Below are 12,064 nucleotides of genomic sequence, written 5' to 3' on the forward strand. Positions count from 1 at the left end.
CTGTCAGCAGATATGCAGCCTACAGTGTTCACAGCGAACTGGAGATGTGAGCCAAGTGAGTTAGAGGCTGGAGGTAAATCCATGAACATCGCGGTGAGACGACCAAAGGTCTGTTGGGACGTTAACAGAGAAGATGGAGTAACGGGGTTGTCACATCCTTCGCTCCTGTAAACTGCCAGCTTCTTCTTTTATTTTTCAGTAGAAAGAAAATTCATTGACAATTAATCCGTGCTTTGAGCTCAGTAGCATATTATTTTCAAATAATGTTTCTAGCTTACTTGTATTACCAGCTGATTGCAGAATTAGATACAAAGGGAAGCATAACTAAAATTAAGCTTCCAGCTTAAAACTTAAGAGCATGCACCTATGTCAAATACCCAAATTATCTCTTTTGGCTCTGTTCAATGCAGAGGCGTGGCATGTCTGCCCTGAGCACCTTCCAAGTGATTGAGATCCTCATTATGCCTTTTAGGCAGAACGCAGGCATCCTTCAGTAGAAGCTCATTTATGCAGTTTGTATCTAGGATCAAATTCTTTGTTTAATACCCCAAACCTCCATCCATTAGCGAAGTTAGAAATTGCTGTTGATATCCGTAGAGGTCAAACCAACATGTCTTTTGCAGGAATTGTCTTATTAATCCCCTCAACCAGTTACAGCACACGGCTGCCCCTCCCTGAGGTTTCTTCCTGCTAAAAGGGAGTTTTTCCTTCCCACTGTCGTTGAAGTGTTTGCTCATCAGGGGTCATCCGATTGTTGGGTTTTCTCTGTATTATTGTAGGCTCTTTACCTTACAATAATAAGCATCCTGAGGCGATTATATATAAATAAAATAGAATTGAACTGAATTAAGCAAAACACCAAACAGTAGCTTTAACCTTTTGAAGTGGAGAAATGTTGTTTTCCTATATTTGCCCAATGCTTTCTCCTAATTGGAAGGCATCTATTTATTTAATCAGAAGTTCAGAAGCCAGATAAGATGAGCTGTCCAGCCAGCTCTTCCGGTTCTCCTCTCAGTTGGCATGTCTCTGAAACCTCCAAGGTTGCCTGAATCATCTCAGCTGACACCTTTCAGTGCAAAGAAGCCTCTCCAAGGATGAGCTCAGCTACTTTATGGAGTGAAGTATAACTGAGTACATTCTTCGTTCTTTTGGTCTAGATCTAGATGCAAAGGTGAAACGTAACCTAGATCAGGTAGGTTACTAGATCAGGTAGCTAACTGAAAGCCTGATCTCGGGTCCACTGTCCTTTCAGTTGTTAACATGATACGTGTTTGGTTATCAAGCTAAGAACCATGGCCTCAAACCTGGAAATACTGACCTTTATCCTTTATCCTTCATACTCAGGTAGAGACCGCACCAGTTTGTGGTGAAAGTCATGGTCAGATGAAGCGAAGACTCTTTTGTCCATCCACTGAAAACATACTGGACTGTGCTGAGGATGTGGACGTAGCTTTTGCATTATATGATTTGTTTAAAAATCTGTCTTCTCCTCTCTGAGCACCTTCAGGCTGCTTGTATGGGAACAGAAAAGGTCAGTTTGTTGTGATGTGGTCAGCACTAAAAAGGCTGCCGCCTCACACCTGTGGGCCATGCTCCATCTCTCTACATGCCAGCGTGGACTCTACTGCAAGCAGCTTAGGTCAGTTTCGCCTGCAGGCTTGATTATTACTCCATCTTAGCTCCTCTTACTCCCTGACTCAAAACAACAAACTGAAAATTTGTTGGTCCAAACAAGATCCTGAACTTCAGCAAGCTGCTGTTGTACAAGAGCAAAAATACTTTATGTAATCATTGCCCATGGATTTCTGTTCTGACTTCTTTTGCTATCATTGATTTTTTTTGCTTGTGAAGGCACTTTTGCTTTGACTTTTGAGCTACAAGCCGTGGAAATATTGATATCCACTGAATACAAGTTTCTTGAGCAGCGCACTTTTAAAATCACTCAGAAACTTTATGGCAAGCGTCTTTTCATCACCCACTCCGCACACCCACAGTTGTGATATACATTAAATAAAAATTTAAAGATCACTTGAAATAAAATGTACAGTATCATGCAATTGTAACACAACTTAACTGTATCTTTTTCTCCCTAACAAGACTGACAAATCCTTTACTTCCTTTCAGGATTCCAGTGGAATCCCTCACACGTATGGGTTCAAGGTTATCCATCCATCCATCCATCCATCCATCCATCCATCCATCCATCCATCCATCCATCCATCTATTCTCTTCTGCTTATCCTTGTCAGGGTCACAGGGGTGCGGGCTGGAGCATATGCTGCTCTACATCACTTCCTGCTGTTTTAACCCCTCCATCACCCCAACATCCATCAGTAAGACTCCAGGGAGACTTATCACTGCCCAAATCAAAACAGCAGTCGCCCCAGGGCACTTTATACTGTAAAATAAAGACCCCACAATAATACAGAGAAAACCCCAACAATCAAATGACCGCCTATGAGTGAGGACTTGGTTACAGTGGGAAGGAAAAACTCCCTTTTAACAGGAAGAAAACTTCAGCAGAACCAGGCTCAAGGAAGTGCAGGCATCTGACCGGAGAGGGGTGATGGGAGAGAGCAAACATGAGTTATGTGACTGAATTGTGGCCTTTTGTTATGCTGTAGCTACCTAAGATGTGCTGAACCTCAAAAATATTAAACAGAGATATATCTCTGTGTTGAGAGACCCATGCCTGGGCACTGGAGGAAGATTTTCACAGACTGAAAGACTAACTTTCACACATGCTGATGTGTAATGAACAAAATCTCATTAGGAACCTGATCCAGACTGGAGATTCAGGATAATTTGTCCTTTGTTGCTTTGAATGTAACAACTTTTAATTTAATCTATCTCTTTTGAACCTTGAGACCTAATTAAAGGAATACTTTACATTTATGGAGTACCCAATTAATTAGAAATATCGTGTTAGATAAGGTTAGAACAAATTATTGATAGACTGATAGAGCAATGCATTAAACAACAAATGATCTCAGCAGTTAAGCTTACCAGTATCACTACTTGATCAATCCTCATTGTGGTAGTTATCAAAAGAATAGGGGCAAAGTGGAAAGAAAATCACAGAGAGGGAATGGTGGGCAGGAAATGACACATTATTAGAAAATAATAATATTGTTAATACACACACACACACACACACACACACACACACAGTGGCACCACAACCTGCAGTGACACAGATAAGACATAGCTGTGCCTCGGCAGGTGGAGTGGGTCGTCTTCGAGGGTAACCAGAAGGTCGGTGGTTCGGTAACTGCAGTCTCCTCCAGTCCAGACGCTGATGATACTGAACCTTCAATTGTAAGAGTGTGGATGTATGTGTGTGCATGATCATTCATTTAACAAATGTATGTAAGGCTTGTAGTAGAAAAGCATTTTGAATGCTCAGTCAGAGTAGAATAATGCAACATAGGTGCTAGTCTATTTACTTAATTCCTGATCTTCGCCTTAGTGGCATTTTTTTGGGTCTTGTCAGTATCGCAGATTGTCATGATCCATTATACGTGATTGTCTCACAAAACACTGAGACTGCAGAATCACTGTATCATGATCACATCATTTTTTGTGCAAAAAGCATCACTATAGTGTTGCGTTGCCTCTTATTGCATTCCAGCCCCTGATAAGGAAAATATAGACTTTGGTTCAACAATTAAACAGTGTTTTTTTTTTTTTTTTTTAACCAACAAACCCACAGGCTAAAACTGTTAATGAATGAGTTGCTGTCCACAATGCAGGAGGATAAAGCCGGTGTGTTGCCAGGTAACAGCACTGTAGGTAGTTAACAGCTTGTCATATTAATGAGTGAGTTGTTGCTAGCAGCAGCCTCAGGTTTGTCTCTGGCCTTATAACAAGATTTTATGCTAACAGTCTGTAGAGTCAGAAGATGCACCTGCATTTGGCTAAAAATAAGCCCGTTCCAAACTTTATCGTAACAATGGCAGTCTCTTGCATACTTCAGGGCGCGAAGGGCTCATTTATTCTTCCTTTCATTTCTCTGCAAAGGTGTCCATTGGTTTTGCCTTTTTCTTTTGTCCCGAAATTTGAAAAGCCTTTAGTTTGGATCAGAGGAGGAAAAACAAAGCTTGCAGGTGCATACTCTGTTTTATATTCATTTTTTAATCTATATATGTTTTGCTTATATTGAGGCCTCCTCACACCCAAGCATACAATATTAGATCTGTGTCTTTAGCCGGCTTATGGTTTCCACCACTTTAGCAGCTCTGAGGAGGTTTTCTGCTCACTAGGCTGTGTTGAGTTGAGAAGAGAGACACCAATTTGCAGGCACTTTAGGGGGGGTTTCGATATGCTGCAAACTCTATATTTCCACCTGTCAGAAAAGGAGGTGAAGCGTTCTGTTTTCTTTGCAGGATTACATCCTGTTCTCAGCAGGGAAACCTGACTCGCAGGATTATTGACTTTCAGGGGTCAGTCACCCTGCTCAAAACAAAAAGGGAAACTGTTGGGTGGTTTCTTTTCTAGCCGACTCTACAGGTCTGCTGCATCTACGCAATTTCTTCTACTGTGACTTATGACACTATAAGACTGAAGCACGCCACTAATAATGCAAGTGGTCTAATCATGACTGTGTTCTGGTGTGATCACAATTACCTACAGGTATAAAGAGAAGAACTTTTAAGTAGGGTTGCATTTATAAAAAATTGTAATAAAACAGATTGAAACAGAAAGGCTTGTATCACTGGTTTATTTCAGAGGGAAGAGGTGCAAAGAAGATAACTGTTAAGCACAGGATGAATACTGGGGTTCTTTAAAAGGACTAACAGCTGGGTATGTATCCAGACAAGGTCCCGCAGTCTGTGTTTGCATTGCATGCAGTGCACTCGCACTTCCTGGCCACAGGGTAGATGAAACCCCGTGGACATTGCTCTGTGTATTTCACCTCATAGGACCACTCTCCGTTGCAGGTTTTCTGTTTGGGCCAGTCGTCAGTATGAATGAAGTTGGGATCCTACCAGCAGAGCAGAGGGATCAGACACATGGATATAAACACAGTCAGTTCCATTTCTTTAAAGGGATTTCATTCTAACTTCATGAATCTGACAGCTTTTGACTTTTGCTGGCACTATTTAAGATTATTTATGGAGAAAATGTAGCTGTTGAGACATTTAAAAACTCAAAAGTACAAGATTTTAATCAGCAGTAATCTTTACTCACTTTGCAAGCATTTTAATAAATAAACTAATTGACTGACTGCAGCCCTTTCAAAAAGGTTACTTGTGGTATCTTTTGATGTTAGAGGTCAATTTTACATTTTCATTTTTTATATACTTGTACAAAGTTTGTATAATTTTGATGGTCATTGAATGTCTGCTTTAACCTTAAAGCTTGTATTATGTAATGATCTGTCGTTATAGTATTTTTTTTCTTTTCTGTTTCTATGGAGCAGTAGTATGTAGAGAGGGAAAACAGGTGGAGGGCCGGGGAGGCTTGGGGAGGATCAAATGTGCGCCCCTGCAGTAGCGTTTATAGCGGTCTGCTATAAAGTTGTAAATGTGATTTATCTTTAAAGAAAACTTCTAGCAATACATAATCTTACTGAACACTATAAAATTTTCAGATTGCAACTATTATTGTCACCCCAAGCCACTCAGGCTGGATGACTGCGAGGCTGGTTCTTGGCTCTGGAGGTTTCTTATTGTTAAAAGGGAGTTTTTCCTTCCCACTGTCACCTAGCGCTTGCTCATGTGATTGGGCTTTTCTCCGTAGTGCCTTCACCTTACAATAAACACGTTTAGGTGACAGCTGTGGTGATTTGCTATATAAATCAAATCGAAATGAATGATTTTCTCAGGAGCACTGAGCTCAGCTTAACACATCACGTCTAAGCAGAATAAACGCGCAAGTCTCATCGGGAAAAACAGTGCACAAGTAGCACAAGTTAGAGGAGACCGAGTCATTCTTCACCTTCTGGAAACACTGTCCTTCACAAATGGTGGTGTCGACGAAGCCGCAGGTGTCCACAGGGAGGCTGATGTTCTTTGGGCGACAGCCGGAGCTGCAGTCTTGCTCCGCCCCCGCCAGCGCCAGCACTGCTGCCATGACAACCAGCTGCATCCTCTGCCGGATGCACTACACGCTGCTGCCACAAGAGGGGATCGGGTATCAAATGAGGCGCTTTGACACAACGTCAGAAGTTTAGTGTTGATTAAAACGCGGCTGTGTCATTATACATGATTATATTATGGAGATGTGGATTAATGGCGTTATTTCCTCTACAGAAGAGTAATGTATACACTCAAATGTGCTGGTGTACATTTACAGGAGTGGTGGCTGATTTAGTGTGCTGTAAAACAAAATGTATTCTGAAATGAAAAGCGGGAAATAATATTAGAGATTATTTTTTTATTTTTCAGAGTTGGATCTTATTTAACTGCACATTTTTATTCATCTTGTAGACTAGATCCTAAAAGAGTGGTTCACTTAAATTACAGCCGCCCAGCCATGTAAATATAGTCATAGCTTCTGTCTTTTCAGATTAAAAGACATCCATCTCTAAAATGTCTGTCTTCATCTCAAGGTAAAATGATAAATATTGTAAAACATGACTAAAAAATGCATTCTTAATGATATTAAAAAGATTACATTTCCAAAGCTCAGCACATTACTCAAGAACAATAGCATAGCATGTCTTTCTGTGGAGGAGCATTCCTGACTGCAAACAGATGACCTTTAATCTAATAAAATACAGATAAAGCATGATTAGCTCAAGTTCAGCGAGTTTTTCCACATCTCACATTGATATGTAATTTAAAGTTTGTGGAAAAAGGGAAAAAAAATATAAAATATATTTTAAAAAGCTCCCAAAGTTTCCAAAGCTAATAATGAATTTCCACTTTGAAAAACATTTTTTAAATGCTAAGGCAATTATGGTTCGAGAAATCTCAGAAGCAGTGCTTTAAACTTGGAAAATTAGACCTAAAACTACTGTAGATACAAATGAATAACTGCAAAAAAAAAATTGTGGTTTAGCATGAAAACAATGAAAAGATGGCAACCTATATCTTTTATTAAAGCCAGATAGAAAATGAATTCTATTATTAAACAGCCTAACAAAGATGATAAAAGGATGATGCACATAATTTAATAAACGTCTTCCAATTAACCCCTTTCATTCACACTATTCTATTTCTTCAAACTAAACCTTTAAATGATATCATTTAAACTCCTTGACTCTGTTAAACCTCACTCTTTCTAGAGGAAGAACTCAATCTGCTACGTCCCCACAACAATGCTATAACCTCATTCTGTCTTTAACAGCAGATCTGTGACAACGTGTTCAGCAGCTTTCTTGTCATCTACATGAACAGGAAACATACCTGTAGAGCTCTGCTGATGCTTTGAACCTCTGCTGAGAGTCCTGTCCCTTCGTTCGCTCTCTAAACACCTGTAACAGCTTTCAACCTGCAGCTGTCTTCATTGCTTAAATAGCACCGCTCACAAATCCGTTTAATCCTCTCAGCCTTGGCCGGGGCGATATTTTTCCTACCTGTTTATACTTAACAAGCAAATCCTCGTGTCTTTCCTTCAACACTGCAGGGACGTCCCATGGCTCGAGGCCTTTCCTCCTACAAACGAGGAGGAGTGGGGCGGTATCTTCAGAAATCTTGTTTAGGTTATGTGAGTGAAAGGCGCAGATGGACACCAGAATTATAAAAATAAAACTGCCCCCACAGTGAGATGGCAAACATTGATATGAGATTCACTAATTAATTTGTGTGCTCCATCTCCATTACTCCATTGTGTCATTTCTTCTTTTTCCACTGTGTCAACAGCGCTGGCACATATTGTTGTATTTATAGACCACCTGCCATGAAAACAAGAAAACACAAACAATTTAGAGATCTGTCGAAAACTTGTTTAAAACGTTAAATTATATTTGTTATTTGTGAGGCAAATAACAAACCGAATTCATGTTTTTATACCCAAATTTGAGGCGGCACGCTGGACTTCTCTGAGGAGTCAGGAATTAATCAAGCGTTACATTCAACCTGGAAAATTACATTTTCTGTTTACGAGTGTAAATAAATAACTGATTTGACATCTTAATCCAAAAATACAATAATGTTGTTTATTTATTTTTTTATTAAACAGTAAATTTGGAAATTGCATTAAAAAAATTGCATTAAAAATATAAAGTGCTTGAGCACACTGGTGGATTAACCATTACAGAAACTTACAGAAACCAGTACTTATCAGCAATGTTAACTTAGGGCAGCTGTGGCATACGCTTTACACTGGAGGATGGTCTCTTAAATTTATTAAGCGCTGTGTGTACAGGCCAGTTATTATCCAATATGTAACATACAAGTAAAAAGTATTTTTTCTTGTCATGATCTGAACAACGATACATCAGTGTCTGTGAATACAGGAAGTCTAATCAGCAAAAAATATTGGCTCTAAATGAATTGCTACTTTAGGACTGTTCCTGTTCCTTCACATCATTTTATCTCAATGACGTGAAATTTCATTTTCTCTTGGACTCAGTGATAGAAGGCACATTAAAGAAACAGCACTTCCACAATGAGCTTTTCTCTTACAGGTAAAAAAAAGGTTTATTGTCTGTCTGGTGTAGCAGGCATTCTGACTCACAGCAGACACTCATTAGAGTATTAAAAAAGGCTGTATTATCTCAGGGGAAAGCCATTGCTGTTGGTAAGTGTCCTGTATGTGTTAGCTCAAGGCAGATACTTAAAAAGAACGCTATAAATACTAAAGTAAACTGCTAAAAACAACTGAATTTGTTTCGTTGATTTGTATAAAAACATAGAGGAGGACTATATTGTGGTGCTCAGTGCCTAGAATTACTGTTAATGTGAGATGTTTTAATATGAAAGGATAATATGAATGCTTAGCATATGGCATAGGTGAGCAACTGCTACAGAAACACTCTTGCATCCCTCGCCTCTGATCATCTTCATCCAGATGTACATCTTCAGTGCCCTGTGTTGTCCTTGGTTACATTATGCTTGTTAAAATGTAAAAGATTTGATTTTTTTGGTTGTTTTTTTGTACATTATTAGGATCCACAGTAGCATCATTGTTAGTTACTCTTGATGATGCCCTCCATTCGTACATACGCATAGAATCAACATTCACAAACACATAAACATAAGTAAAAAAGCAAATCTTTACAGATATTATTTTGATTCATAAATACATCCTATTTCTTCTATAATGTCGTCTCATCCATTTTCTTAAAAGCTTCTACTATTCAAGGTTTCAGGGGTAACTGGAGCCAATCTCAGCTTAATAAATCTTGAAACTGCTCTTACTTTAAATTAATCTTATAATTTTATGTTGACTATTTCGTGACAGCATTCCATATAGTACATTATAAATCATGTTTAATATATTTCTTATTAAAATAGAATATTCTGACTGCTGTTTAGTGGTTCGCCAGTCCAGGTTGCATTGCATTGCAGCGTGCAACATGCAGTTTTATCCTGTACTACTTGTACACTTATGTTAAAAATATTTGCACAGGACTACCTACAGTAAGTACACAACATCAGCACACATTCAAGTAATCTTAAGTAATCATTTTCTGTATGACTTTATCTGTCTTTCACGTTGTTAGGAAGGAATTTTGGCCAACTCTTCTTTACAGCATTGCTTCAGTTCATTGATATTTGTGGGCATTCGTTTAATGCCTACCTGATGGGAAGAGCCAGATGCAATCCTATGACAGGAATGTGACTGAAATAGAACATCTGAGAGGATCTATTCACATTCACACAAGGTTAGTTATTAACATGTCGCTGTGTGATTTGGGTGACTCGCTATGAAAGATTCCTGATCCTAAGCCTCATGTACCATTTGAAATCTTAGAGTGACTCTTCTCTGAAGCATTCAAATATTTGCCATTTGGCACCGTGAGCCTGTGGGCTGTAGGTACATCGTCAGGTTTTAAAAACTTTATTTATTATCAAATTTTATTTTGATAATAAAGGGCCATAGAGGCAGACTATCACCACTGATTGTTTTTAGGGGCTTGTTTATATTAAATAAAATATTTAAAAAATGTTCTTAAAAACAACATCCTTAATAAAAGTAGCAGCATCTATGACTTAGAAGCAGTATTGTAATGTAATCACCTAACAAGTGGATGGAACTCTTTGAGTAAGTATAAGTATTTTTGCACTCGGGTACAGCTTTAGATTTTATAGAGCACATACAGATTCCAGGACTGCTCCTGTGAGTTTTTGAGAAATTCAATGTTCTGCTGCTGCATTCGGTAAAAGTTAGCACTGCACCACAATCTGGACAAGCTGCAGTGACAGTAGAATTTAACTACTTGGGTAGCAGCCACCACAGTTCACCCAACTGCTGCTCCGTCTGCCCTTGCAGCCACTAGGGAATCAGGTTTCCCGGGCATCCTGCTAAAGTGCCGTACCTGCTTAATAAGGCTGCAAGGACTTTTATTGAGTCAACCCCATCCTCTGAGGTGCTACTTCTTTTTAGGAAATTTTGGCAGAAATGAATCATGTTTTTGTGCATGTTGCCCTGAATGAACACTAGGCAGATTTGATTAATCTTATATTTAGAACAAAACGGATCATTAGTCATTTTCTGAGAAAAAAAAATGGTATAACAGATGGTAGTTCCTCTTAAAAAAAAGCACATCTGCTCTGAAAATTGATTAATTAACTGCGGTGCTGAAATTATATCATCCATCCGTGCATTCTGTCGATATGCTGGCTATCTGGATAGAGAAGGTAAGACTTTGAAATTCATGTCTGCATCACAGTCTGAAAATCAGCCCATATGCTCTGCAGCAAGCTGAAAGAAAACACCAGCAAAGAATTGCTGAAATTAGCAGGATGTTTCCAAGAGAAAACGCCTTTTTTTCCCTTCCTACAGCCATGAGAAGAAGTCCTGCCCTGTCACATCAGGGTCCACTGGGAATCAATTGGGCAATGATGAACTGTTGCCGGGCCCGTGATGATATTCTGCTTCATAACTCGAAGCACTGCTATATAAAAAGGGCTCCTTTGGGTGTAAAAGCTCATAGCTCTAGATGAAGCCACATATAAAACAGCTCCAAGTCATATATCTTGCTGACATCACAGATTTCAGTCATGGGTCATTGGTTTTAAGCTTGGGAACAGAGTCCTATTGCTTTCTCTCTTTTCTTTTTATCAGTGCAGCGTAAACACTGCCATAACCGCATCAACACCCTGCACAAACATGCTCAGTCACACCTCGCCCCTGTCCTCTGCTGCTCCATCTGCTAATGCATGAAACACAAGCAGACTTCTTTAAACTCGTTTTGTCGCATGCAAACCCCCCTCAAAAAAACAACAACAACAAAAAAGACTCAGCAGTGCCCTGAACGCACTGCATCACCCCACACTCACGCTCTCTCCCGCCTTCCACCTGGTCCAAACAAACGCCTCCACAGCACTGCCAAGGACAAGACTTCTGTTTGGTGACTGTGCTGGATATTTCTGCGTGCAGGCCGAGTGTGGAAGTAGGTGGTAGGTGTGCTTATGTGTATCGACTGCTGACTTCTGTTGTCTACCTTTTCTCCTTTACATTTTAATATGCAGTCTCATTTCATTATTTGACTTATTTTAAGCAAATGTAAATGTGTTCTTTTATTGTCCTTAAAAACAGCTAAAGATCTAAAATACTGCTCAACAAAAAATTAAAGGAACACTCGGAAAGCAAATCAGATACAAATGGGGAAAAAATCATGCTGATATCCTTGCTGAGATGGACTGAGTAATGTGTTAGGAAGAAACGAATGGCACACGATTTGATGGAAATTACAATCACCCACTTATAGAGGGCTGAATTCAAAGACACCCAACAAAGTCAATATTAAAAATGATGCAGCAGGTTAGTCCAGTTTGCCAAAATACTGCAACTCAGAATGGTGCTCAGTAGTTTGTATGGTCCCCACATACTTGTATGCATATCTAACAACGCTGGGGATGCTCTAATGAGACATTGGATGGTGGAGGGATCTCCTCCCAGACGTACCAGGGGATCACTGAGTTCCTGGACATTTTGAGGTGCAACACATA

The 12,064-nt window shown here is 39.5% G+C and overlaps 1 protein-coding gene across 2 annotated transcripts; it reads right to left on the reverse strand.

The window, feature by feature from the left end:
• Window positions 1-4,703: 4,703 nt before the first annotated feature.
• Window positions 4,704-7,451, reverse strand: LOC116324003 (gonadotropin subunit beta-1-like). 2 transcript variants are annotated; one of them, XM_031744528.1, is made up of 3 exons: window positions 7,352-7,451; window positions 5,940-6,114; window positions 4,704-4,983 (listed from the first exon to the last, which is right to left on the reverse strand). In XM_031744528.1, the coding sequence occupies exons 2-3, from the start codon at window positions 6,087-6,089 to the stop codon at window positions 4,792-4,794; spliced, it is 342 nt and encodes a 113-aa protein (XP_031600388.1). In that variant the 5' UTR covers window positions 6,090-6,114; window positions 7,352-7,451; the 3' UTR covers window positions 4,704-4,791. The 2 variants fall into 2 exon arrangements, with proteins under 2 accessions (XP_031600388.1, XP_031600389.1); XM_031744529.1 differs by having other exon boundaries at window positions 5,940-6,111; window positions 7,352-7,450.
• Window positions 7,452-12,064: the final 4,613 nt, after the last annotated feature.

The sequence above is a fragment of the Oreochromis aureus genome, linkage group 1 (genome assembly GCF_013358895.1).
Source record: "Oreochromis aureus strain Israel breed Guangdong linkage group 1, ZZ_aureus, whole genome shotgun sequence".
Taxonomy (NCBI): Eukaryota; Metazoa; Chordata; class Actinopteri; order Cichliformes; family Cichlidae; genus Oreochromis; species Oreochromis aureus.

Excerpts from the sequence above, each read along its gene's own strand:
- LOC116324003 (XM_031744528.1), bottom strand. The coding sequence starts at position 6,089 with ATGCAGCTGGTTGTCATGGCAGCAGTGCTGGCGCTGGCGGGGGCGGAG. Across the intron at positions 4,984-5,939 it reads AAGGACAGTGTTTCCAGAAG|GATCCCAACTTCATTCATAC; the intron begins GTGAAGAATGAC and ends CTCTGCTGGTAG.